This window comes from Corvus cornix, chromosome 8, assembly GCF_000738735.6.
Source record: "Corvus cornix cornix isolate S_Up_H32 chromosome 8, ASM73873v5, whole genome shotgun sequence".
Classification (NCBI taxonomy): Eukaryota; Metazoa; Chordata; class Aves; order Passeriformes; family Corvidae; genus Corvus; species Corvus cornix.
Genome location: NC_046338.1, coordinates 14,347,154 through 14,372,473, shown reverse-complemented (window position 1 = coordinate 14,372,473; position 25,320 = coordinate 14,347,154). Strand labels below are relative to the sequence as shown.

Genomic DNA, 25,320 nt, shown 5'->3' with positions numbered 1-25,320 from the left:
GTTGATAATATCGAAAATTATTGTTTATTATCCTGGAAATACATTAGGATGAAAAATTCAAATTTTTAAAGGCAACACATCACATATTTAGTGGTGTGACGTTGGAACATTTAATTGATGTTCTCTGGGCCAGACTGGGTATCTTGGTGCTCCTCCACCATCACTCCCAGCCACAGTGAAGACTGTCAGGTCTTGCACAGGGAGGCATTTTTGTGGCACGGGACTGGGAGAAGAACCCATTGGGAGCAGCTGTGGAGAAGAACTTGAGGGCTCTCGTGGATAAAAAGCTGGACAGGAGCCAACTCAGAAAGCCAACCCTGTCCCGGGGCTGACAACAGGAAAACCTCAGAAACTGTCTTCCAAGGAACCATGGCCAACAGGTCCAGAGAGGGGATTCTCCCTCTCTGCTCCCGAGAGCCCACCCGGAGCACTGCACCCAGCTCTGGGGTCCTCAGCTCAAGAACCGTGCTGTCCTGTGAGAGCGAGTCCAGAGGGGACCACGGAGATGCTCAGCGAGCTGGAGCATCTCTGCACCTCAGGCTGAGAGAGTTGGGGTTGTTGAGCCTGGAGATGGCTCGGGGAAGACCTCATCACACCTTCCCTTACTGAAGGGAGCTCGTAAAAGAGAGTGACTTTTACACAGGCAGACAGTGACGGCACAAGGGGCCCAGGTTCGAACTGCCACAGGAGCCAGGCCTGCGCCGCCCCGGGGCCGCGGGCAGGCGGCGGAGGCGCGGCAGGTGCCGTTAGAGGTCTCCCGGCAACCGCCCGGCCAATGGCGGCGGGGCGGGGCGGGGCGGGGCGCGGCGCGGGTTTAACCCCGCGGGGCCCGGCCAGGGCCGCACCGGCCGCGGGGCTCGCTGGGGAGCAGCTTCCCTCCTTCTCCTCCTCCCTGCGACCGCAGCAGGTGGGGGGTGTGCGGGCTCCTCCGCCCCGTCACGGGCGGGGCGTTGGGCGCGGCGGGTAACGGCGGGGCGCGGTGGCGGCCGGGGGCGGAGGTACCGGCGGTACCGGCGGTACCGGCGCTGCTGTGCTGGGCTGGGCTGGGCTGGGCTCGGCTGGGCTCCTCTGCCGAGCCCGGGAGTTGCGGTGCTCCCGTGGTCTGGGCTTGCCCCGGGCCGGGGGAGGGCCCCGTGCGGGGGCGCAGGAGTCTCTGGCCCGGGCGGGGTTGTGGGTCCTGACATGTGCTCCCTTCTCTCAGGCTCCCGCTGATCCGCGGGGACGAGGGAGAGCCGCGGCTGGGCTGGGCTTTGCCGGCTGTCCCCCCGGCGCTGTGAGGCCCGGCGTTTGCGGTCTCTGTGAAGCTACAAGCGGCAGATGCTCAGAGGTGAGAGCCGTAAAGCTTTCTACTGAGTCAGGGAATTTGTGACTGCTGGGGTTGAGCTGGCGGCTCACGTGATGTTAAAAGAGTACAGGTTCTGTAAGTGACCGGGGCGTTTTTAAAATACGTTGTTTAGAATTTTATTTCTTTGTAGCAAAGCTACTTTTCAGTTTGAAGATCAAATCGTAATGTGGGACCAGTTTGTAGTGTTACTGCATCCCCAGTTTATGTAGAATGCTCTGCTGCTGGCTGTGCTGACTGAAGTAGTTAAGCAGGACTCCATAGGCTGCCAAGGTATGATAGGAATTTCAGGGCAATGACTTAAAATAAGAGGCATTCGAAGTAAAATGTGAACGTATTCGGTAAATTTTAATAATGAACTTAAAAAAGGAGACCTAGAGAAATGATTTGATACAATTAATGGAGATTTCAGATCACAAGTGTTTATGGGGGAAGATGATGTTTCTAGGGTGTATTGCGGGGGGGGGGAAGGATGGGGTCAGGAAGCTGTGGTACTACCATTAGTTATAATTTGGACTGGAAAGATCACAGGAGAGAGTAACACCAGGCTCATGGGGTTCAATATCATGGTTCTAAAGCTGGCAGCAGATGCTAAGGAAAGGATGTTAAGTATAGTTTGATTGTACAGCAATGCTTTTATCTGTGTATCCTCCCAAGATGCTGCAATCTGGAGCTGAAGGATTTCTGAGTAGAGGCTGTATCTGTCTTTTAAAATGTAATAGCTGCTGATGGATATTTTTTGAAAAACTGGAGACAGTTTATGTATTTAGTATTCACAGCACCTCATGGTGATGCAAGTCCACAGATTAATTGTGTTTTATATGGAAAAAATGTCCTCATTTTCCAGCTTTGACACTGAGTGTTTCATTGCGTTCTTATAACTGTGTTAAAAGAAGCAAAGAATATTTGTTTTCTGTATGTTGGTCCTGTTTCTCCAGCTGTTTCCTCTTCTAGTTGAAAAGCCACAGCTTATTAGTTTCATGTATGAAAGCATTGCTTGTCCTTTCTTGCACCATATTTAGGTATATTCTGTCTTTTTTACAGGGAAGGCTGTACCTGTGCGTGATATTTAAGGTGGAGATGCTTGGTATTCACAGAGAGACATTATGGTCGTCTCTTCTGTCCTCTGCTCCAGCGTTCTGTTACCTGCCTGGGAGCTGTTATTTTCAGGGGACTAATCATAGGGACCTGGGATCTCTTCCTGCATGATAATGCCTAACTAGAGTCTGTTGGTTTAAGTGCATAGTAGAATTGTCTTTTTCATTGCGTTAGTTTGTGTTTATGAGCAAGGAATTTCAGCTGCTGATTTTTATCATCCATTTGTTCAGTGTGAGGACAACTTTCTGCAGTTCATCATTCAATCTATGTTTATTTTTGTGAGTAACTCTGTATAGTACCTGAGTATATCACCTGTTCATTACCTTTTTAAGATTTACTGTGCAACAGAGATGCCTGCACAGACCCCTTTGGGACTCTAATGTTTGTGCCTTTGGGACTTTCAAACACTTTCCTCACCCTTCTATCACTTGTTCCTACTCTTTGCCTTTTCCCGTTTATAATCAGCTGTGAATAAATTCCTTAACGTCTTAGTTTAAGAGCTTTTGGAGGGAACATTGTGAAAAGCTTTTTGAAAATCCAGTTTTACTGTCTTGCCCAGGTGTGTTGGATTATTCCTTCTTCCAGAGCACTGTGGCAGCCTTGTTAGTGTTCCTTCCTTCCACAGAAAGTATGCTGACATTTCACCAGTCCTATTTGTTCGCAGTTGCCAAGTCTGTTCTGTGACAGGTTTTGATTAACAGATGCCAGGAATTTACATGAGAATTATTCCTTGAATTCCCTGGTAATCTCTAGAGAAATTATGTAGTTATCGTCTTGCATTCTGTGCCTGATTTAACTTGCAGGTTATATGCTACTGAAACTTGTAAGTTTCCTTGTTTCTGGTATCTGGAATACTAGTTCTGGCTCTGCCCAGTAAATATCTCACCAACTTTAGGAACTAATAAGTTAGTGGTTGGGTTTTCTTTTAAAAAGTTGTCTGCTTGCAGAGACAGACAGGTATAAAGTTTGGCTAAAGCTGACCTTAGGAAGAAGAGGAGGACATGCAGAAGATAGTTTCTGAGGTCTTCCTCTTGTCTGTGACATAGGGAGATTTGGTAATAGAATGTTCTGCTCCAGCTACATATAGTAAGTGGTTTGTGAATGCAAAGAGAGAAATGCAGTTTTGAAGATTAACAATAGAGTTATTGTTTAGTGATAAGAAAATACTAATGTGAAATCCATTGCATTAGTTAAAAATGGGGTAGGAATGTGGGAGCCAGATAAAATGTTTCCATGTGTTTCAATTTTTTCTGTGATTGAATTAACAGAATTACAGTCATCTGTGTACATAGCATGTAGAGTTGAATCTTGAGGTAGTACATCAGATTATGATCCTTGTAACCTGAGTGCTTGAGGCAAAGACCGTGACAGGACAGTTATTGAACACTGAATTTTATCAGATGTAAGACTATATATTCTTGTGTGATTATATGTGTTGAGAAAATTGAATATTCATTTTCTTAAGACCCCTGGTAATTTAAATTTGTTTTCCTGATTGTTTTTTAAGTAAAATGGAGGGGAGAAATGTAGTTGGGATTTCTGGGTATGATGCATTCAGAATAAACAGAGGCTTCATACCCATAGGCTGGATGGTTTGACTTGCTTTTTTGCATCACTTTTGACAGTACTGGGAAATTCAGCTGAAAATCTGATATTACGTAAAGTTTCCATGGAATGTGGATAAGCTGAGGGATTTCTTCACCTTAATTTGGAAGCTAATAGATTAATGATTAAATTGCCACTATTTTGTAAGCGTGGGAAGAAAAATCTGGGCTCAGATTTAATTGCAAGAGCTGCCATTAAAATTACAATATTAAATAAAGGTCACTAAAACTCTAATAGATTTTTAGATAAATAAATAAATTCTTTTTACTATACCATTATCACTGGATATAATATATATATTAGTGCTAATTATAAACTGTTATTAAGAATTCTGTAGAGAAACAATGTGTCAAAACTCTAGGGAGGAAATGTAGGGGCTTCCATGGCATTACATGAATTAAAGCAAGTCTATGTCCTGACATTATCAAGGATGTATTTGTAAACCTACAATGTCATGTCTGGAGTGTACCCTAAATTTACCTAGACTTTTGTGTCTTTATGTCTATCCGGATAAAAGCCATCTGTGTGACATCTGTGGATTACTAGACAAATGTAAAAGCTTTAAACAGCTTCATAGCTCCCTTTGGGTATTATTTTAGTAGAAAAGAATCACACTGGTCTTTAAGTAAATGCTAAGTATGTACCCCCGCAATTTCACAAGTTGAAACACGCGTGTCACAAGTTGTAGCATTTGAAATATACAGAGAAGGAATGTTAGACCATTTCTGGTTGATGCTGAATCTTCAGACTTTCGTCTGAGACACTGCACCTCTCCAGAGTTGCCTTTCCATGCCCTCCCTTCCTTGGTGGGGGTTAAAAGTTTTCTGGGTTAGCAGATACTGCATTTCCCACTTGTGTCACACCCTGTCTAGGTTAGGGATGACCAGATGGTGCAATATGATCACAGCACTGTGCTGTGACAATTCTCTGCTGATTGATTGAGTGAGTTTTACAAACCCAGTTAACACTGCTCCTTTTCAAGTTTAAATGTGATCTTTAGAAATTTTAAGTATGCTGTATTGTGTTAAATTTATAATTCTACTTCTTGCTGCTTATGATTTTCAAGTTTTTATATGGCCTGAACTCAGGCTTACTTAATTAGATTTCTGTCTTAAATCTTGGCACATTTATTGTCAGTTCCTCTCCTGTCCCCCAAAACACACCCCAGTAATTTTATCAACCACTTCTTTCAGCTCTTTGGGCTTATGAAATATACTATTTTTGAACTTTAATCTTATTCTTGAAAGATGTGCTTATTAGTGAATTATCTAGAAGTTTCTGGGAATATTTCTGTAGTTTTTTGTCCAAAAATTTCCAAGATGGCTTTCAAAGAAGTTCTGGTATGCTATTAAGATGACAATGCTTTTTTTAAAGTTCCTTGGGGATTTTGTACTTCAGTTGTTCCAACTAGCACTTGAATGCCTTGGTTTGATTACTGCTTCCTTGGTGTTGATTAAGCTCTCTGTGATTCTAGTGGGGTGTATGTTGGGGGTTTTTGTTTGATGTAAGATTTCTTTTTGCTCTTACATTCACACTTTTGAAGTTGGGTCCCAGAGGCTCATTTTCAGACAATCCATCGATGTCTTGGCCTCTCCAGGAATTTCTTGCTTGGGAGAGGAAGTGACACTGCCAGTTGGGGCAATTGCATCTAGTAAGCACTGGGTGGTTACAGGTTTTTGGGCAAGTCATTGAACCTGCTAGGGAAGTGACTATAGCAAAGCCCTCTGTACAGGGAATGGGCACAGTAGGAAAATTGTTATGTGGTTACAGCAGTTTTGGCTGCAGTGGTTCTTTTTTCTCTCACCTGCAGTCAGTCAGATTTGATGTTAACATGAGATGCTAGGAAACAGCAAAATTAGATTTTTGCTTCCTGTTGCATGTTTTCCTTATCAGAGCCAAGGGGGAGGAACAAACATGGACACAAAACTTTCTTGCTACTTTATTTGGTTAAAGCCTTTTCTGTTAACTCTGATATCCTAGGAAGATCCCTAAAATACATTTTAATCTTATGTGTTATTTTATTGTTCTTCCATAATTACATGAGATATTGCTTCAGAGTTAGACATTTTCATCCTCTACGTGAATATGTTCCCTGGTATATTAGGGTGGTTAAAGAGAGCATTGTAGTGTACAAAAAGGTGAAGGGTTCCTTCTGAATACACTGTATCTAAATTAATTTCACATCTACTGTCTTCATCAGGAATGCTCATCTTTAGTTCTTGCATACTTCAGAGAGGCTTTATGGAGTTGTGTTGCTCCAGAGAAACTGCCTACACTGGAAAGGAAATGTATCTGATGGATATTAATCACTAGATAGCTTTAGAGGTCATTGCTGAGGTGCTGAACTGGCAGTAGAAGCCATGTGGAACTGTTGAGATGATCTTAGCATGAGACTAAAGGCTTGTTGCATTCTCTTTTGCAGCTGACACTGGATTGTCTTGTTCTTCACATCTGAATTTAATTCAAAATACAGTAAATAAAGATGAATCAAGTACAAAATGCTGACTACTCCCTGCAATGATCACTTCTTCAAAGCTACTGCACTTGTCTGATGTCAAATAATGGTTTGAGATACTTTGGGGTAGTGGTCTAGCAGATGAAGGAAGTTTTTGAGTTTGGTGCTTTTCAAGTCTTGAAATTGCTGAGGGTGGATTTTAGTTTGTTGTATTAAACTGTGCCAATGGACTTCTCAAGACAAAAGGCTCTATAGTTTTCAAGGTTGAGAGGAGAATATGGTTGTATTACCTGGACCTCATTGTAGTTCTTAGATATTTTTCTTTCTCTGTCTTCACTAGGCTTCCCTCTAACTTTGTGTGTTAATTTTCTACGTGTCCTATTATTAATAATGTGTCACTACAGAGAAGTCTTGCTAAAGTGTCTGCTCTGAATGAATCAGCATGTGACTTGCAGGGTGCAAATTTAGAGAATCATTGCATTCCTATACCTGGATTAGTCCTGCTTCCAGTCAGACATTGTTTAGGGTGACAGATGCTGTGTCAGAATAGTATTGTCAGTGCAGAGAGACTTGTGGGTTGATAACACTGTACGTTCAGTGAATGTGGGTGATAAGACCTCAGAGTGGGGATGCAGTCTCTTAAAGAATAAAAGCCAGTTTGTTTGGAAGTAGCAGCGTATCTGAAATGAGATTAGTATTTTTGTGGACTTTCCAACAGTCCTCGATGGAATTTGTCTTGAGGTTCTTAATAATCTTTTGAAATATGTTATTAGAATGCAGGATTGTGATGTCAGGAATGAAAACTTACTTGGACCTTAATTTGCTGCCTTTTTGCCTTATGTGTGTGCATTTATCTATCTGATGCATCCAGCAGAAATGAAAGTAGCATGTAAGAAGTGTGTCCTCTTAATACTTACTGACTTTGAATTCCATTTTAAAAGCACAGTTGTCTAGTTAATTTGTGAACATCTTGATTTTTACGGGGGGAAAAAGTGAAAAATACGCATAATTTAATAAGTGTAGAGAGAAAGCAGAAAAAAGCATTTCTTACACAAGAACAGCAACTAGATTGTTACATTGATTGTGTTTTCTTGCTGCCTTTTGTGTACTTTCTGATCTGAAAGTTTTCAGGAGCTACTAAATTATAACACATGTGAGGAATAACTGTTTACCTTTTTTTCCCATGCACATTTATGAACCTGGAGAAATTTTCATCAAGCTGGGTACTTATTTAGATTTTTTTTTCTAGTGCTGAGCATTCTGTAATGCGACTGTGCACCAGTATGATCTCTTAAGAAATTGGTGTTGCTTTGGACACTGTATTTTGTGCTTTGTCATGTTGATAAGGATTTCTACTGTCTCTGTGTTCTCAGGAGACCTTAGGGATAACAAAACATTTCTCTTCCCCCCTCCCCCCTCCAATGATAGTTTTTTCCACAGTGATAAAAATGCAAGGTTTTGGTGTCAGAAATGTAGAAGTTGCTTATCCAGACTGTGTTTATTGGAACATTAGCAAGGGTTTAGGGAAGAAGATCCCTGTGCTCTAAAAGTCTACTGAATTAATCTAAAACAGACTTTAGACTTTGTTCCCAAGTGTTGCTTGAAACAAAGGGGCCTTCTTTCCTCTCAGGTGGAAAGCTTGTTTCCCCGAAGTATCATTGTTGCCATAACAGTTGATGGCTTGTGCTGTCCAAGTCTTAAGCATCCAGGCTGGATTTAAAGTTTCCAGCAGTGAGAGATAACTAATGCTATTATGTGCCTTCTCACTGTGTGGTGGAGGTGGGGTGAAGGGACAATCTCTTTGCTCTCTCTTAAGAGTGGGTGGCTTCCCTTTGGTTTCCAGAGGGACAGTGCTGTACTGAGCGGCTGTGCCAACAGGGTAAGGCTTCTCCTATTTGTTTCCTTCAACAATTTTGGGCTTTCTGCAAGGGAGCAAGAAACTTGCTAGGGAAAGGCAATATAACTAAATGTGTAAGTTAAATGATTAAATATTTAATAAAAGTTCCTTTGCCCTCTGCCAATATATCTTCTCTAGAGCCTTTGTAATGCATTTCTTTAAGTAACAGTCCCATTTAAACAGCCATATGTTAAAACTTCATGTAAGTTTACTGTAATAAAATTGCTTCCTGCTTATATGGCAGGGAAAAGTACTTGGCTTGCTGCGTTTTCTCTGGTGTACATCAACAGAAACAGCTAGTTATCTACAGCGTGAGTCTTTATTTTCATTTGTGCTTGGCATTTTGGCTTTAGTTAATGGTTTACAAGACAGTTAAGGCTAAATATAGATAGATGCATCATTTTTAAAGTATACTATTTGCTGTGCTTACTGTGTTCCAAATGTAGTGTAAAGAAGTAGAAAAGTTCCACGTGGTTCAAGTTCAACAGTCACTCTCCTGTGCCTGCTTTAACTGTCTAGCTGTATTAGCTGCTTTTGTTAATCTAAAACGCTCTTACTATTTTAGGAGATGCCTACGTAACACACGTTGCCAGCAATTGCACTAAATACTTCACTGCTGAACCAGTTGCTCAGGTACCCAGCCTGTCTCTGTTGCTATGGGAGATTGGAAGACTATTACTGTGCCGGTGCTGTCATCAGGTAAACTGGTATTGTTTTGAATTTAGTCGATTTACTGATTTTTACTAGTGATGTTATAGCAGCTAAAGAAGGAGACTGGAGTTTTGTGCATTACCTATTTGAGTAGGTAAACAGCATGGTAAATAATACATAGTACAAACAGTGCTTTGTCTTTAATTAAGTCCTTACAGAAATGCTAATGTAAAATACTCATACATATATGGAAAGGTTTTAAGAACTTTCAATCGTAATTTGTTTTTTTTATAATCACACCTATCAATGTACCTTGTGTTTTCAAAGATTTCTTTACTTGTTCTATATTCTTTTGCCTCATAAATTGGTTACAATTTGTTAAAGGAGTAAATATTTTCTTGCCCATTTCTGCCTGGTGGAAGAGTAAATTACAGCATATCCTTAATGAGACTAATGATACCATACATTCTATAAGGTTTTACTGAATGCGCATCTCTTGCACCTGTGTTGTAGTAAGTCAATAAAAAGGAAGTGTGGTCAGTTTTTTCTTGATGGATGAGTAAAATTTGAAAGATACGATACTTTAAATGTTACTGAGTCTAAATCTTCAGTGGAAGTTTATCTTTTTTATATATTGTGAATTGTTTAATGTCATTCTAGATGAAATTCTGAGCTCTAGAATCTAAATTTCTGTAAATAATAACTTGAATACATAAGGATTTGATTTTGTGATGTGTTAAAATAATAGCCCTGATTTCTTTCTTAATGTTTAACTTCTAGATAGCAAAAATATACTTTCATATACCTCAGAAAAAAAGATATCTCCTACAAGCATGAACTCACAAGTGCTACGCTTGTCACTGCCTTCGTCCAAAAACATGCACAGCTTTTTGAGTGCCTTCTGCACAGAAGAGAATCTTGAACAGAGTATATCCTATATTGATAGGGTAAGCCAGATCTTCTTGTTTATTGGAGGTTGTGTGCAGGTGACAATCAATTGTGGTAAAAAAAGGATTGACTGGATTAAGAAGACTTCTTCCTCAGTGCTCAGAAGCTGATGTTGGTGGGAAGTAGGATTCAGGTTTTTCCCCTTCATACAGGATTTCACCTGATACTGTCTTTTGGAGAATTGTGGGAGATAGATCCAGTTATTGATCTCATTTTCCCCCCCTCCCCCCTTGTCTTTTACCAGGAATTAACAACATTGGGCTTTCCTTCTATTTATGCGGAGTCCAAAGGAAAAGAATTAAATTTAGTATCTATCATAAATTGTATGAATGAATTGCTTGTACTGCAGCACAAGAACCTTCGAGCTCAGGAAGAAGTAGAAATGCAGCATATGAAACTGGGAAGTGATATGGATCACTTACAGAACTGCTATGCTAAGTTAAAGGTAGAAAACAAAATCATTCCACTAGTATTACATAGCTGTCTACATTAATAGCAAGTCCTTTTCTGTTTGGTTTTTTTTTCTCTCCAGTACAAATTTGCAGTTCTGTTTTGGGGTTTTTTGAAGTATTTTTCTCCAAGTGAAAATGCCTTAAAGTTAATGAAGTTTGAGTTAGTAAGAGAACTTCTAATCACTTAGTTTTAGCCTCCTTTTTCAAGGAAGGGGGAAGAGAGTTTTAATTGAGAGTGTTACTGTACACTTTGGGTGAAAATGTTAAATATTTTGGTTCTTATCTTTTAGTATTGCTTAAAAGGATATGCCCAGCTCTGAAAGATAAATTCCCAATGTAATTGTAACAAGTAAAAGCACAGATAACTCTTCTAGTGCATTACAGGGTTTTTATCAGTCTTTTTCCATGTGTTTTGTTTTGTTGTTGGATTCCTTGAACGTCCAACTACAAAGTCTCTTTGTAAGAATTGTTCAGAAGCTGTTGTCAAACCAGAAGTTACTAAGCTTAATTTTATCACAAGATAAATGCATGTTCAAGGGCAGTCAGTGTGGAGTAGATGATATATTGGAAGTTCATGGGTGCACTTGTATGTGCAGTCATATTAGAAAAGACATGACTTTCTCTAAATTCTGTCAAGAAAATAAAATATAAAAGAAGAAAATTTCAGTGCTTTTTTAGGCTTGCTTTTCACTTGGGCTTGTCACCACTATCTCATTGAGAAATATTACTGTAGATTTTCAAAATCATAGTAGTCCTTCTGCTGAGATTGGTCATTCATGTAGAAGGATTTTTGATGACCTAAAAAGTAATCTGTAACTGCACTGATTTTTATACAAACACTATAAAATGTTAGGTTCTAGAGCACTCCAGTTGCTTTCCCTAGATGAATAGCTTTATGGGGAGAGAGGGAAAACTTGTTTGTACTACATGAATCCTAGGGTATTTAATTTGGTTGTGAGCCTGTGAGGTTTCTCCTGTAGATTCTTTCAGATACCATACAGCAATTCTCTTGTCTTCCACTACTGTGTTACCTGTATTTCACTGTGGTTTGTTTAGAAGTTCTTGTTGCTTAAATGTATCTACACATTCGTACTTCACTACACATATGAAGGAAAAGCTTATATATAGTATTTGGCTGTCATTTAAGCTGCCAATTTCAGGTCTGAGTCTCATTTGCAGACAAAACTTTCTAAAATGCTAGTTTTGCATTGTCTGTTATAATGAGATCATCTGTCTAGCCTTCTCTGTATATGTGAAATGTTCCATTTGCATTGCTATGGTCACAGTCTGTATATTTGTGTCAATTGTACCCTTGATGATTCAACAGAAATGTTCCAGTAAAACTGTAGTTCCAAATTCATGCAGGTTGCTTAGTATCCACCTCACTCTCACAGTACAGATATGCTTACAGAATCCTGACTTAATGGAAAAGTCCTAACTGAAAAAGATAATACCTGTTAAACACCAAGCCATATCTCAGGTGAAGTGGTTTTGCAGTTTGGTTAACATGGCTTGTTTGTTTTGGTTGGTTGGGTTTGTTTAAAACCTTATGCTATTAATTCTTATTGATGCTGAACTATCAACACTTTTTCTAGGAACAGTTGGAATTATCTAAAAGGGAAATAGTTGGGCTTCAGGAAAGAGACAGACAACTGCAAAGCAAGAACAGAAATTTGCACCAGTTACTTAAAAATGAAAAGGATGAAGTGAGTTGTTTTGTACATTAACACAAATCATTACATAGATATTGAAGATTTTTTTTCTTTTTTTTTGCACGGCGTCTTCTAATTGCTCACTTTGAATGTGTATTTTTTGTTGGTAAATGTTGTCTTTCAAGGTGACTGGCATGTTGCATATGGATAAATAGGTCCTGTAAGGGATAGGTCCATCCAAGTTACAACAGTAGTAGAGAGTACTGCAGAAATGCAGATGTGAAAATTCTGAGATTTTCTGTACATCTTTATCTTAGAATGTTCAGAAATACCAAAAAGTAGGAGGGGCAACAGGATGCAGTCACTTATTCAAACATTTATGTATAGAGGCTTTTGGGGTTTGGGTTTTTTTATTATAGAGGGGAGCAAAAGACTGAAGAGAAGGGAGGTGGGGGGAAACCCAGCTCAAAACCACAATCTCATTAAACTTAAATATGTTGAAACAATCAAGATCAGAAAACACTTTGACATTCATGTTTGGGATTTCGTTTTGACTTCTTAGTTTGGGATTTGTTTCCTGTATGCTCCTTCCCTAGCATTGTACTTCACATGGTTCCTATGTTTTTGTGAATGTGGCTCCTAAGTTTCTGTGAATGTTCTGTGTTCATAAACATATTCATACAGTTGGGAATCACAGCACTAACTGTATATAGTGGACTTCCTAAAGTTCCAACTTAAGATATTGAATGTGCTGCATGTTTGTAAGGTTAAATCAGAAAACTAAAAAAAAACCCGAACAAGACAACCTAGGAATTGATAGTACATGTCAAAAATTTGCTTTATGATGTTTTAATGTTCTTTTAGACCAAATGGAATAGTATTTTTCAATGTGGTGCTGCCCCAAGGAGGAGGAGTTCATTTTTTCTAGTGTGAGACTAACAAGCATGCCACAGAATTGGAGTAAACCTAGATCCTGAACATGAATTACTGAAAGTAAAGATACATCCCATCTCTGTTCAATAAAGGCTGTAAAGGTTATGTGACTTCTCAGAACATGAGTTCAGTTGTACTTCAGAGGAATTATAGTATTATAATCTGCTGTTTATGATGTGAGTTTCTCCTGAAAAGAAACTACTTTTCCTGAGATAAGTTTGAGATCAGAATCCATTGGTTGGGAGAGCAGAAGTACAGTTTAATGGAAGTGTTGTTTTGCCTCATGTATTTTGGTTTTCTGAAGAAATTTGTGGTTATACTTTAGTTGAAGAAACAGTTTTTTTGTGGCATTGCTTTTAGGTTCAGAAGTTACAGAACATAATTTCAAGTAGAGCTACACAGTACAATCATGATATGAAGAGGAAAGAGAGAGAATACAACAAGTTAAAGGAACGCTTACATCAGTTAGTCATGAATAAAAAAGACAAAAAGATAGGTAAGTAGCTCTTTGACTTTTACCACAGCAAAATTAGCATATTCTGTATGTTAACCAGAGCCAATTTTAAGTATTTTTATCATTAAAGGCAATGCATCCCTCCTGCAGTTTTTTATGTGTATGTTAGAATGTTAAAGAAAAGATGTAATATTTCATGTTAACTGTGTAAGTCTTTTCAATATTGTGTTGCATGAGATCACTTACAAGCACAAACCAAATGCTGATCTTTATGAAATGAGGTGGGGGTGTTCTGTTTGGTTTTTGTTCCTTACTAAGGAAAACTTATTTGGGATAAATTCCTATGCTAGAGCCATCTCTGCTCTATTTTCTTGCTACTGTTGCTATCACAAGATTTTGGATAATGTCATAAACACTGTATTGTTCCAAGCAGTTGCCATCAGGAAGGCACACTGCATGAGCTTTTTACACTGGAGATACTACACTCTGCTTGTGGTTAGCACAAGTAATGAGAAGTTTTAGAGAGGAAATAACACAAGGCAGATGAACCATCCAGTACTATGTGACATGAGGAGAAATCTGAGTCTTTGTATGTCGTACTGCCCAAAAATTGTGTTCAAGATGTTCATCAGTGCTATTTACCATAAATAATACAGTTTTCTGTCAAAAATGGCTGAAAATGGGTATTGTAGTTAGGTATTAAAAAAATGTACCTTTTGGTTCATATATCTTGCCTTAAACTATTTATATAATGTATCTCCAGTGGAAGGGAAGTCCTGCTCTTGTCCACCTGCCACCCCCAAACTCAGCTGTTTGCCAGCTGTAGGGCATGTTTTAGTAAGCTGATTTAGTTCAATAAACCAGAAGAAAACTATTCATGTTGTTTCCAAGATGGTTCTCTGCTGATTTAGTTTTCTGAAAGTCCTCATGGGGAAGCCAAACCAGGTTAGAACAAAGTAGGAGGAACGCTTATTTTGGCTGCAGAAACTCTTGGAATCAGTTCAGTAAGCTCTAGAAACTTCACCCTGAGGTCAGCAAAACTTAAGCATTCTTCACTTCAGGTGGCTACTAGTACTAGTTCAAATATCAGTGAGGTGAAAATAGCAGTGTTTTAAAACTAGTTACTAGCATGGGTCACTAATCTGTAGTCATATATTGGGTTTGGGTTTTTGTTGGTGGTGTGGTTGGGGGTTTTTGATTTTATTTTTATTCAAATGTGAACAGAGAAATTTCTTTGTTTTGAGGAATATCTCATGAAACATTAATAAGTTCCTTACCCTAAACAGGAGATAAAACAAGTGCTATTGCCAGAATGAGCATAGAGTTGATACATTGATATAAAGGTTGAAATAGGGATGAAGGTGTCATTAAGAAATGCATATAAAAGATAAGACAGGATGAAAATACATCCTCCTGAATTTCCAAATGCAAAAACTTATCTCTTTTTCTTTGGTTATGTTATTTTTGCTTTAAGCAGGGCAATGTGGTTTCATATGGGTCTGAAGACTGAGGGAGCTATTTGAGTAATGTGATCTCTTTATAACAACTACATATAAATGCGATGTCATCTAAATCTTTATATATTTGCATATTGTTTCACACTTTGAAATATCCTTTTCATTTGTAGCTATGGAAATTCTAAATTGTGTTGGTAGAGCTGATGGGAAGAGAGGTGCATGGAGGACTGATAAGACAGAAGCCAGGTAGTTGTCTTAGAACAATCTTACTTGAAGCATGTATTAGGGCTGTTATGTTGTTACTGTAAGATTATTTCTTCCAGAAACGAAGAAGAAATGTACAAAGTTCTGTTAAGTGATTATGAACAACGCCAAAAACAGCTTTTACTGGAAAATGCTGAGCTAAAGAAAGTTCTTCAGCAAATGAAGAAAGATATTATTTCACTTCTTCCACCACAGAAACAAAAGCCTAAAGAAAAGTCTGAAGATGGGCTGGTAAGTATTCTTCAGTTAAAATTAAATCTCCATGGTAGTTTGGTATAGTGCTGGAGTAATTTGATAGTTATTAAAAAAAAAAGTAAACCTCTTATGAGACTTGCAGTGGATTGCACATCATGTGCTTTGCTTAAAATTCATCCTAGATAAATGTCTGTTCTCTGTGAACAACACACAGTGTATTCTTTCTAGTCAGTCAATGAAAAGCTTGAAAATATTCTTTGAATGAGTTTTAGATGTAGTAGCTACTGGTATGTAATTCTATATTGCAGTGCATATTGGATTTTGCCTGCCTGGGGGTTTTTGTTTGTTTGTTTCCAGATTTTAAGTATTTCTTTACACAGGATATATTTCTGGAACAGTTTACTGCCATGGCTGTGTAGAAAAGCACTAGATTCTCTCTGTCCACTTCTTTGTACGGTGTGAATAAACTCTTTTTAACTTGACTGGATTACTTGCCCCTGTACTGAGGCAGCTGCTGCTGAAGTCTGACACCAGAACTCAACAGTCTGAACCTGTCTAGCTTGAAGATGTGAGAGTGAGTGAGTCTTGCTAGCTGACCCACTGTCTGTGGTGGGGTTCTGGCCTGGATGGAAAAATGTTTCCTTTATTGTAAGGGTTTTCCTTCTCTTCAGTAAATTTAATCTATGCACATATTTGGAAGGGTGAAGTGGTTTGCAGCTTCTTATTTCTGTTTCTACAGGTGCTGTCAGACCAGGAAGAAGATATTGGAGAGTTAAATAAAGAGAATATGTGGGAATTATCTTGTGAAACTGTGCGAGAACAGCTTACCAACAGCATTAGAAAACAGTGGCGAATGTTGAAAAATCACGTTGAAAAGCTGGATAACCAAGGTTGATGTTTAACTGCATTATGTGCTCATATAAAATATGTTTTTTAAAAAGTAATGCAGATGTGGAGCTTTGAAATAATTGGATGCAAAATACGTAATTCCCTCTCAGGAGTCTTGTCTTGCCGCATCTTCTGAGACCTCTTGTGGCATTCTAAAACAAACTGACTGATGGTATGGTGCTGGACTCTCCTCATTTCCAGCTGTTAAACAGCATTAAGACAGCTAAAAATATATAAAATTCTTTCCTAGTATTATTTTCCCATGCAAGTAAATGCAGCCATTACCACAGGGATGTTTGCTGTCAAGAATAAGATTGAGAAGGTCAGGCGTGCAATTGCAAATAAAGGAGCAGATGGCCTTTGAGAGTATCTTTACACACTAGAAAGGATTTCAGGAATGCTTGTGTAATACTTTATTTGGTGTAACTAACTGAAAAATAAGCATTGGGAAAAATGTTACAATTATTTGCTCTTTTGGAGTCATCTTCTAGGCTTTTACCATTTATAAGGATGACCATAGTATAGCCCTTTAGGATTCTGTTTTGTGTTCAAATACTGGCATCAGGGGATCAAAACTTGGCTTATTACAATCATTGTGATTTAGCTATGCATTAAATTAAATAAACCAGTATGTAATTTTACAAAATACAACCATGCCTGTAATTCATTCCCTTACTGGAATGAAAACATGCATCTAATGTTTGTTAGCTCTGTTTCTCCTTCACAGGACTTGAAGGAAAAGGCTTTCTTTTTATATCTGTGATAAATATAGTTACTGTCATATTTTTATGAACACATAAGCCTTTCAAAAATGGTCTCAGGAGAATGGGCTAACAGCATGTCAGTGAAAAAAGTCTTAAGTTGTCTTGAGTTTTCTTTTAAATGACTGCTGCAACAAGCGAGGATTTTGTGTAACACTTATTGCAATGTAGATGGTTGATTTACCTTGGGGGACATGAAACATTCATGTTTTCATTGCTGGTGTTTTTTCTGAACTGGATTTGATGGATAATTACATGTGTAGCACCAATTTTGGATCTCTTGTCTCTGATAGAAATGCTGTGGAGTATACTGTGTGTCTGTCTTTCAGGATGAAGAAAATAGTCTAAAACTTTTTGCTCTTCCTGGGAGTCTCTGATATGAGGTGTTGGGGCTTTTTAAAATCTGTTTTTAATATGCTTCTTTCCCCTTTAGTGTCGCGTGGTCATTCAGGAGCTTTGAATGAAAAAGATGTCATTTCAAGAGAAGACCATGAGCTAGAAACTGAAAAGCTAGAGTTAGAGATTCAGCACTGTAAAGAAATGATCAAAACTCAGCAACAGCTCTTACAGGTAGTAGGCTTTATTTTTTCTTATTTTTCTCATTGAATCCAAGTGTGTTTTACTTAATGTGACACTTTTGTTGCCTCTGAGCCTTTCTCCATTTCTTGATAATGCTTTTAAATTAAAATTACTTAGTGGGTTATATGAGTATAGGTGTGCTAGTGGCTTGGTTGATAATTTTGTGAATTTTTAATCCTGGTAGGAATAATTTTGGGGGCTAAACAAAGGTGAGGCAGCCTGAACAGGCACATTTTAACTGCTATCTGAAATTTGCCCCCACTCTCCACCAACTTGATATTTACTGCATTGTTTCCATATTAAACTTCAACCATTTTTCTGATAAATCTGAACCTGTGGAGATAGTGTACCTCTTCAGTCACTCCCCAATTAACATTTGTCCTTTGTTGCTTTATGTCTACAGCAACAGCTTACATGTGATGATGACACCACTCTGTTACTACAAGACTGCTATTTGTTGGAAGAAAGAGAGCGTCTTCAGGAAGAATGGAGATTATTTCGAGAACAAAAAAAGAATTTTGAGAAGGAACGAAAAAGTTTTACAGAAGCTGCCATTAGATTAGGACTTGAGGTATTAGAAAAGGGAGCTCCTATGGAAGATGAATTACAAGTTTTTTTTATACATGCTGAAGTGCAGCCATGCAACAATATCTGTTTCTGATGACTGTAGAGAAGGGTCATTGCCATACTGGATAAAACATATCTTTGGTCGTTCTGGAAGATCATTCTCTTGGCAATTCAAAAAGGTTTTTGTGTGTGTTGGAAAATACAGTTTCTGCAGCTGGAGCTGAACCATCTTTGTTTCAGGTTTTGAAATATCTTAAGTACTTCCAAAATCAGTAATTTATTAAATAAATCCCTTAGATACTGCTTGAGTTTCATTTCCTACAAAAGTAAGGCCTATGCAAATTTCAGACAAATTTGGTTGAATTTCAAAAGGCATTTGTTTTCTAAACTTTTTTGAAAACCAGTGACTTCTGCAAAAACACCAAGTAATTGCTATGTTTTCCTTAGTAGGGTCATTATCTGTTCTGTTTTTGTAGTTAAGCTGGCCAGTAAGCACAGATACTGGCAGTCAGGATAGATGTGTCTGTAAATGAGCTCTAGCAAATGTGTTTTGGTCTAGCCCATAGTTAGGGTCAAAAATGTGAAGGGGCTTACAAGTTTGGCAGGGAAAGGTCATGATGATATGACTGTGAAACCAGGATGGTACAGATATGACAGGAAAAAAGCCATTGAAGGAAAAAAGAAATGGACTTTATTTCTTACAGAACTGCTTGCTTTGATGTGCAGAGCAGAAAGTTGGAGTGGGATGTGATTAAAATTTATAAAGCTGTGGATTCAGTTTGAGCAGACAAAAGCACTACTGTTGTTCACCAAATCCCTCAAGGTTTAGAGGGAACTCTTAATTTTGAAATTAAGTCATAAACATATGCAAAAAGGTACCCTTTTTTTCAGTTAGGTAGTTGACTTCTGGATTTTTTTCAAAGGAGAGTGTAAAGGCAATGAATACCATCAAGTTCAAAAAGCAGTTGCCTGAGCTTATGGGCAACACAGTCACAGATAATAAAAGTGGGGCACAAAGGGTGTCTTTCAGCATCTGTAATCAAATGGTTTTTGGGACTGGGAACTTGTGAGGGAATGCACTGCAGAAAGAGGCCTTGTTCATAAATAGCATCTCTTGCAGCCACTGGTGGAGACAGGATACGGAGCTAGCTGGACAACCTGTCGTGACCCAGAATATAAAATACTCTAGGTTTTACTTAGGATACTGGGATAGTAGTAGTTCACATGGTAACAAATACTGACCCTGATTTACTTAATTTTATTTGCATTTTAATGAGTTAGTTGATTTCATGTTGCACATTGAATTCTGCTTTAAAAGTCATGAGTGATAATAAACAATAATTGTTTGTCTGGAAATGTTTAGGACCACATTGCAGCATAAGCGTAACTGCTCATGCTTCAGCTTGTCAAAAGGCTGAAGTATGGAATGAGAAGCAATGCTGTAAGCTTTGTAGGTGTTTGTGAAAGTTTGCGTTGGAGTTCGGCTTCCTCTGTTTTTCTACTGACATAGAATAGGAGCATCCTGTTTCACTGATGGTGTTTGGAGATGAAGCAGCTTGTTGCTGGATTCCAGAGCCGTTGGATCTCTTGGAAGCTGTCTACTTGGCATTATTTTCCTTTCCTGTCCTCACAGGGGCTGGGAAGTGAAACAAGCTTTTTTTTTTTTTTTTTTTTTTTTTTTTTTTCCCCAGTTTTAATCAGAAGCAATCAGTGCTATTTTCAATGTAATTTTTCCTATTTAGAAGGTTTAAGCAGTAATCATTCCTGGCAGCTGCCTTGGATGAGGGCTGCCTCCAGCAGGTAGTGCTGCACTGAGGGGGGAAGGGGAGCATAGGAGGTGGTGTCGCTGGAGTGTAGAGCAGTAAAGTGAAAGGATTACTTAGGCCTCTGTGGCACAAACCATGGGACTTGGCTTGTAAGTGCCTCCTCAGCCAATCCTTGTTGAGCTCAAAAGCTGGCTTACAGACAGTCTTTTCTGTGTTAAGCTGCTGGCTCTCCTTAGTGACATGGACCTGTTACAGCTTTGGCTTTCTGAAACACAACAGCATCAGTTTAATGTGGGCTAGGCTTGTTCCTGTGGTCACAAGTGTAAACTGTCATTTCTTTTCTTAGAGAAAGGCATTTGAAGAAGATAGAGGAGCATGGCTGAAACACCAGTTCTTAACTATGACTGCTGATTGCAACAATCCAAATGCGACAACTCCAAGTGCCTTCTTAAGAAGTGAGTATTTGGTTCAAACTAATGTTCTTGCACAATTTCTTTTTCTTCCTTTCAGCTAGAAGTTGCAACTATGAACAAAACCAAAGCATCTCACGGAAAACTTTACCATGTATCTGTATGCCCCGACATGTCAGGGCAACGGATGGTTCAGAATTTCCTTTTTAAAAGGGAATTGTAACTCTCTTCCTGATAATTAATTATGTGGTGAATTTATATTTGTGAAACAGTCTGGTGAATATCAAATACCTGACAGCACAGCAGGTAACTTTCAGGTGCTTTCATAAATACTGTAGAACATGTAATCATTCTGGTATTCCACTTCATATGAAAACTTTGAAATCTAAATGTGAGAAGGGCTTGTTCTGGCCCTGCTAAGTTTGCCATGTCTTTCCATTGACTTGAGTGATGGTTAAGTTCATGTAAACGATAAGACATTTAACTTCATTTTGATTTTGTTTTCTATATTCTGACAAGTTTGGAGGTTTTCATGTTGGTGTTAGTTACTGGCTGTGCATGCTGGAGAAGTCTTTACTTAAGGAATAAAAAAGCTTTATCAATTGTAAAGTGAGAAGCTACATTTGAGTGACTTCATATGATTACTTGCAGTGGTGGCTGTCTATGCAAATGCTGCATTTTCAAATTTAGAGTCCTAATTTTAACATAACTTCATGCAATGGCATTACATAGACTTCTAAAATTTTATCCCAGGTCTGTAACAATAAGATTTGTTATTATAACTCTGCCTTAAGGTATTTGTGTATTTTTTTTTTTTAAAAGCAGAAGACACAAACATTTGAAGGACTTGCTTGTTTCCAGTGGACTGCAGTTTAACTGTTGATGTGTCTCTCTTAGGTTCTGAGCCAGACACTCGTTTAGTAAAGTCTGCATCTCGGCAAAGAAAACCTCCCTCTGTGTTGAGTGCTCCTGTTTCAGCAGAACCTTGCCAGACATTTCAGTATATTGCACAAAACAGGTTTGTGAAACAATGTTGTAGATGGTTTCTAGAGTGCTGAATTCTACGTAGAGCAGAGCGTAATCTAAAGTTTACAGTTGGTATATAACAAAGGATATTAATCATATCATAAAAAGAGTACCCTGTTTCCTTTCAAAGCATTATTTATTGGCATTGTAACTTCTTTTTTCTGCTTCCAGTGTTGCATCAGAAAAACCTGCTGCAGATAACATGCCAAATCTGTGGGTGGAAAGTGATGACAAAGAAGAAACTGAAGAATGCACAAAGTCATGGGAAGACTCTGGAGTTGGCACTCTGCTATGTAGAAACTTGCACATGGAACAGCTGCCTTAGACTTCCTAGGGTGGCCTGCTGGGTTTTTTTGTTAAAGACTTGTTCATAAACATATCATTCTAAATGAAACAGAATGCTGTGAGTTTGATCATTCTTCTAGAGGATTATGTGGTGATCTGAATTGTGGTGTGTTTCTATGTGTGTGCACATGGCTTTTATTTTTTAGACCATTTTTTGCCTCTTTCTTGCAACTCTTGGGAAAAAAATTAAAAATATATAAAAGCTTTGATATTTTTCTAGTAACAGAAGCTCTAATTCTGGAATAAAGCAATGGTCTGAAACTTTGACTGTAATGAAATACTGGATCTTAATGTGACCTTTCATCACAGGCAGAGATAGCACTTTTAGAAATTGTTTAATTATTGGAAACATTCATTTATGTCTCAAGTGTAACTGGCATTAAATCCTCTTTTGCCTCGACTTGAATGTACAGTATACTGTAGATTTTTAACAAAACAGGTTCTATATTTATTGTGTGATTTGAAAATACCTCTTTGATATCTCAATGATTTAAAGTGCAAAATCTTTATATATTTGTAAATAGAACAACTGGTTATGCTGAGAAACCATGAAATGAAACACGTGCATACATAAATATTATTTTACATGCCATTTTAAATTGTTTTATAGTGATATTCAGTTTACAGATCCATTAGGACTTTCAATGGTTCAGCCAGGAACCAAAGTATTTCAAATGTGAACAATAAACGTGTAATTCTATTCTAAAAACCTCTGGTTGAATGATTTGTATGCAGTAAACTATTAAGCAACTATGGTTATAGGGCTGTATACAATGTCTACAACTCTGGTGCTGGTTTTGTATTTTGTTAGGTTTTTTTGTTTTAATTGACTCCAGAATTTTATTTTTTGTGTAGCCTTGGGGCTGTCTCTTTCGTTTATAATGTAATAAAAATAGCCAGGTTAGAGGTAAGATGTTTCAATGTCCCCTTTACACCTTACTCAGTGCATGGAATTTTCCTTGCCCCATACAAATCCATCTTCTCTGTTGGGTTTTTGTGCACATGTGATTATATTTACCTCTGCATATGTGATCACTTGTGTAGCTCTGATCCTTGTGTAATTGACCTTTTGGAAGAGTCTAAGCATAAACTGCCTTTCTTGGGGTCATAGGTGGGAAATTAACTCAAGTTTAGAATACTTCACTGAAAATCCATTGCTGCTCTGCCCATTTTCTTCCGAATTGGATGGAGTGTAGTGATTGGACTACCTGGAAAAATAGTGGTAGGATAATATAGGGAAGAGAAAAACCTGCGGTTCTCCAAGAAGCTAAGGCAGAAAGCTGCAGTTTCTGCTGCTGAGTTCAGTACAGTGAGTTAGAGCTTAAGATGAAGTAGTAGCCAATGTAAACTGCAGAGGATACTTGTGTGGTTTTCACATAGTACCCTAAAGGGAGCAGAAGTAGATATAATGATAATAGTACTAGTGTCTTGGTTGTCTTTTTGCTGCATGGATAGTCAGGTTGGAAAGACATTTCTGTTTCTCCTGTTCTTCCCCAATAAAGGGGTGTTCATAGTCACATCATTTGCCGCAGCTTTTTAGCAGTGTACAGTTCCTGTTGGGTTTCACCTTTCCTAAGAGCTGCTCTTGGGCAGCTCTTGCCTGAATTTTAGTTGTGGAGGAATAAATACACATTCAAAAAACTTAAGTAAAGTGAAAATTTAGTATATTAAGTGGGAGACTAGAACTCTGCACATAGGACTATCTTCAAGCCAGTAGTGACTGCAGCCCTCCATGGCTGAGGCAGCATCTGGATGCCACCAGGGGCTGCTGCTGCTCCAATGTGTGCTCGTGGGTGCCCCACTGGGACTGTTACACGCGTTTGCTTTACTTGGGCCCTCCTCCTTCAGCCTAGTGTTCTTCATGAAAGCTGCTTTTAGGATAATAATGCCTTGAAGAATAAAATAATTTACCTGTTTAAACTCTTGTTTATTGAGTGATTAGAAATTCATAAACATTTTGTACTAATTTTTTGCTTTAGAATTCTGTAACCCATCCTAGAGAAATGGAAATGTGTTTGAATGCCTCCGTGGAAGAACTCACTGTGCTAGAATGGTGTATGCAGTTGAGTCCTGAGCTGGGGTCAGACCTGGTCTGGAAGTCTGGAGTACAGATTCAGTCCTATCCCTGTAAAAAAGTAAAATGTACCTAGAGTTTTTGGCTTTCTCTATACACAGTGCCTGGGAAGATTTTGAATCTGAAGCTACAGCTAATAATGGTATGAATTCTGCAGAGGGTGACATGGTGGTACTTAGAGCTGTTGGAAACAACTGCAGGATCTTTCTTACTCAAGAGTCTGCTGAAGAGCAAAGGGGGAGATTTCTTGCAGGAGTGTGATACAGGTGTGTCACTTCACATAGGTGTATATTTGAAATAGTATAGTGAGTGCTCTTCTCAAGGAACACGAAGTAGACTGGCAGCAAGTGATTACAGTACAGCTATTGTTAGCTACCCATGCATGGTATTGAAAAGATGTGTGGTTCTCTAAAACAGTGGTGTTTCACAAAAATCTTTAAATACAATATTCATTGCTTCTTTTTCAGTCTGTGATAAGAGTGCTTTTACCATAAAAATCAGTCTGATTAGGTATGAGTACTTGCTTTCCAGGATTATATTGGAACTATTTGGTTTTTTCCTTTCATCTCCAGTGGTTGATGCCTATACAATATAGCTCCTGCAATACAGACTGTATAGCAAAAAACTTACTAAATGGAAATTTTCTTTGAGAGAACCTTCTCCCTACAAAACAGCTTTTTTCTTAGTTTGAAGAAGTGCTTCCAACCAGATACTGCAGGCATGTTCTATTTCAGTTGCAGCAGGACAAAAGAAAAATCAGACCATATTGTAGATTTTTTTTCTTCCTGTGCTTATTCTGTGTCTGGGTACATTTCAACCAGGTCAAGGTAACTGATACATCTAGATAATATCAATAAAAACAGGTTATTCTCGAAAGGAAAAGGGAAGGATATGCAGTATAATGGCAATGCTGTGCATGTTGAATTAGCTCAGTTTTTACTTGTGCAGCTTTTTTTTACTTGCAGTTATCACAAAGCTTTTGTCTGTGAAGCCTTGTAAGACATCTTGGTTTTAGATTTTTTCTGATTTGCAAGAGAATTTGATGAGAAGATATGAAATGTTGACCTCAAAAGAAGTGTTCAGATTATCTGATGATTTTTTTTTTTTTCAGACAATACATCTGGTATCTAATGTTCACTATGTCCTACAGTGTTTCACTGTAGTAAAAACCTGAACTCCCATGGTATATATTTTGTTGTAGTTTTCACACTGACATTGTTCATGGTTCTTTATTCAAGTTTTGAGTTGTACAAGATGTATACCTAACTGGAATGCACAACAGGTAAGTTTGTTTTAAATATTTAACAATAAAAAAATTACTACTTTATAAAAGAGCTTGTCCCTTGAGTCACAAAACATGCTTGTTCCCTTGAACACTATAGATAGGTATCATGAAAAAGGAGACATTTCTAGCAAGTGTCCACCCCTCCCCCTCAAATGTCTTCTGCAGGGAGCTGGGTAGTAGTTCCCAAAATAGTTTGCACAACCTAAGGTAGATTTA

The 25,320-nt window shown here is 38.4% G+C and overlaps 1 protein-coding gene across 5 annotated transcripts; it reads left to right on the top strand.

Moving 5' to 3' along the window:
• The first annotated feature begins 821 nt into the window (after positions 1-821).
• Positions 822-22,656, top strand: LOC104695305 (SSX family member 2 interacting protein). 5 transcript variants are annotated; one of them, XM_039556035.1, is made up of 15 exons: positions 822-907; positions 1,202-1,327; positions 8,963-9,096; positions 9,829-9,995; positions 10,241-10,441; positions 12,044-12,154; positions 13,394-13,529; positions 15,115-15,190; positions 15,268-15,439; positions 16,143-16,293; positions 17,486-17,622; positions 18,035-18,202; positions 20,311-20,419; positions 21,272-21,392; positions 21,572-22,656. In XM_039556035.1, exons 3-15 carry the CDS (start codon positions 9,054-9,056, stop codon positions 21,723-21,725), a joined length of 1,746 nt encoding a protein of 581 aa, XP_039411969.1. In that variant the 5' UTR covers positions 822-907; positions 1,202-1,327; positions 8,963-9,053; the 3' UTR covers positions 21,726-22,656. The 5 variants fall into 5 exon arrangements, with proteins under 5 accessions (XP_039411969.1, XP_039411970.1, XP_010407350.1 ...); XM_019291836.3 differs by lacking the exons at positions 822-907; positions 1,202-1,327 and adding exons at positions 5,047-8,379; positions 8,642-8,708; XM_039556036.1 differs by lacking the exon at positions 12,044-12,154.
• Positions 22,657-25,320: the final 2,664 nt, after the last annotated feature.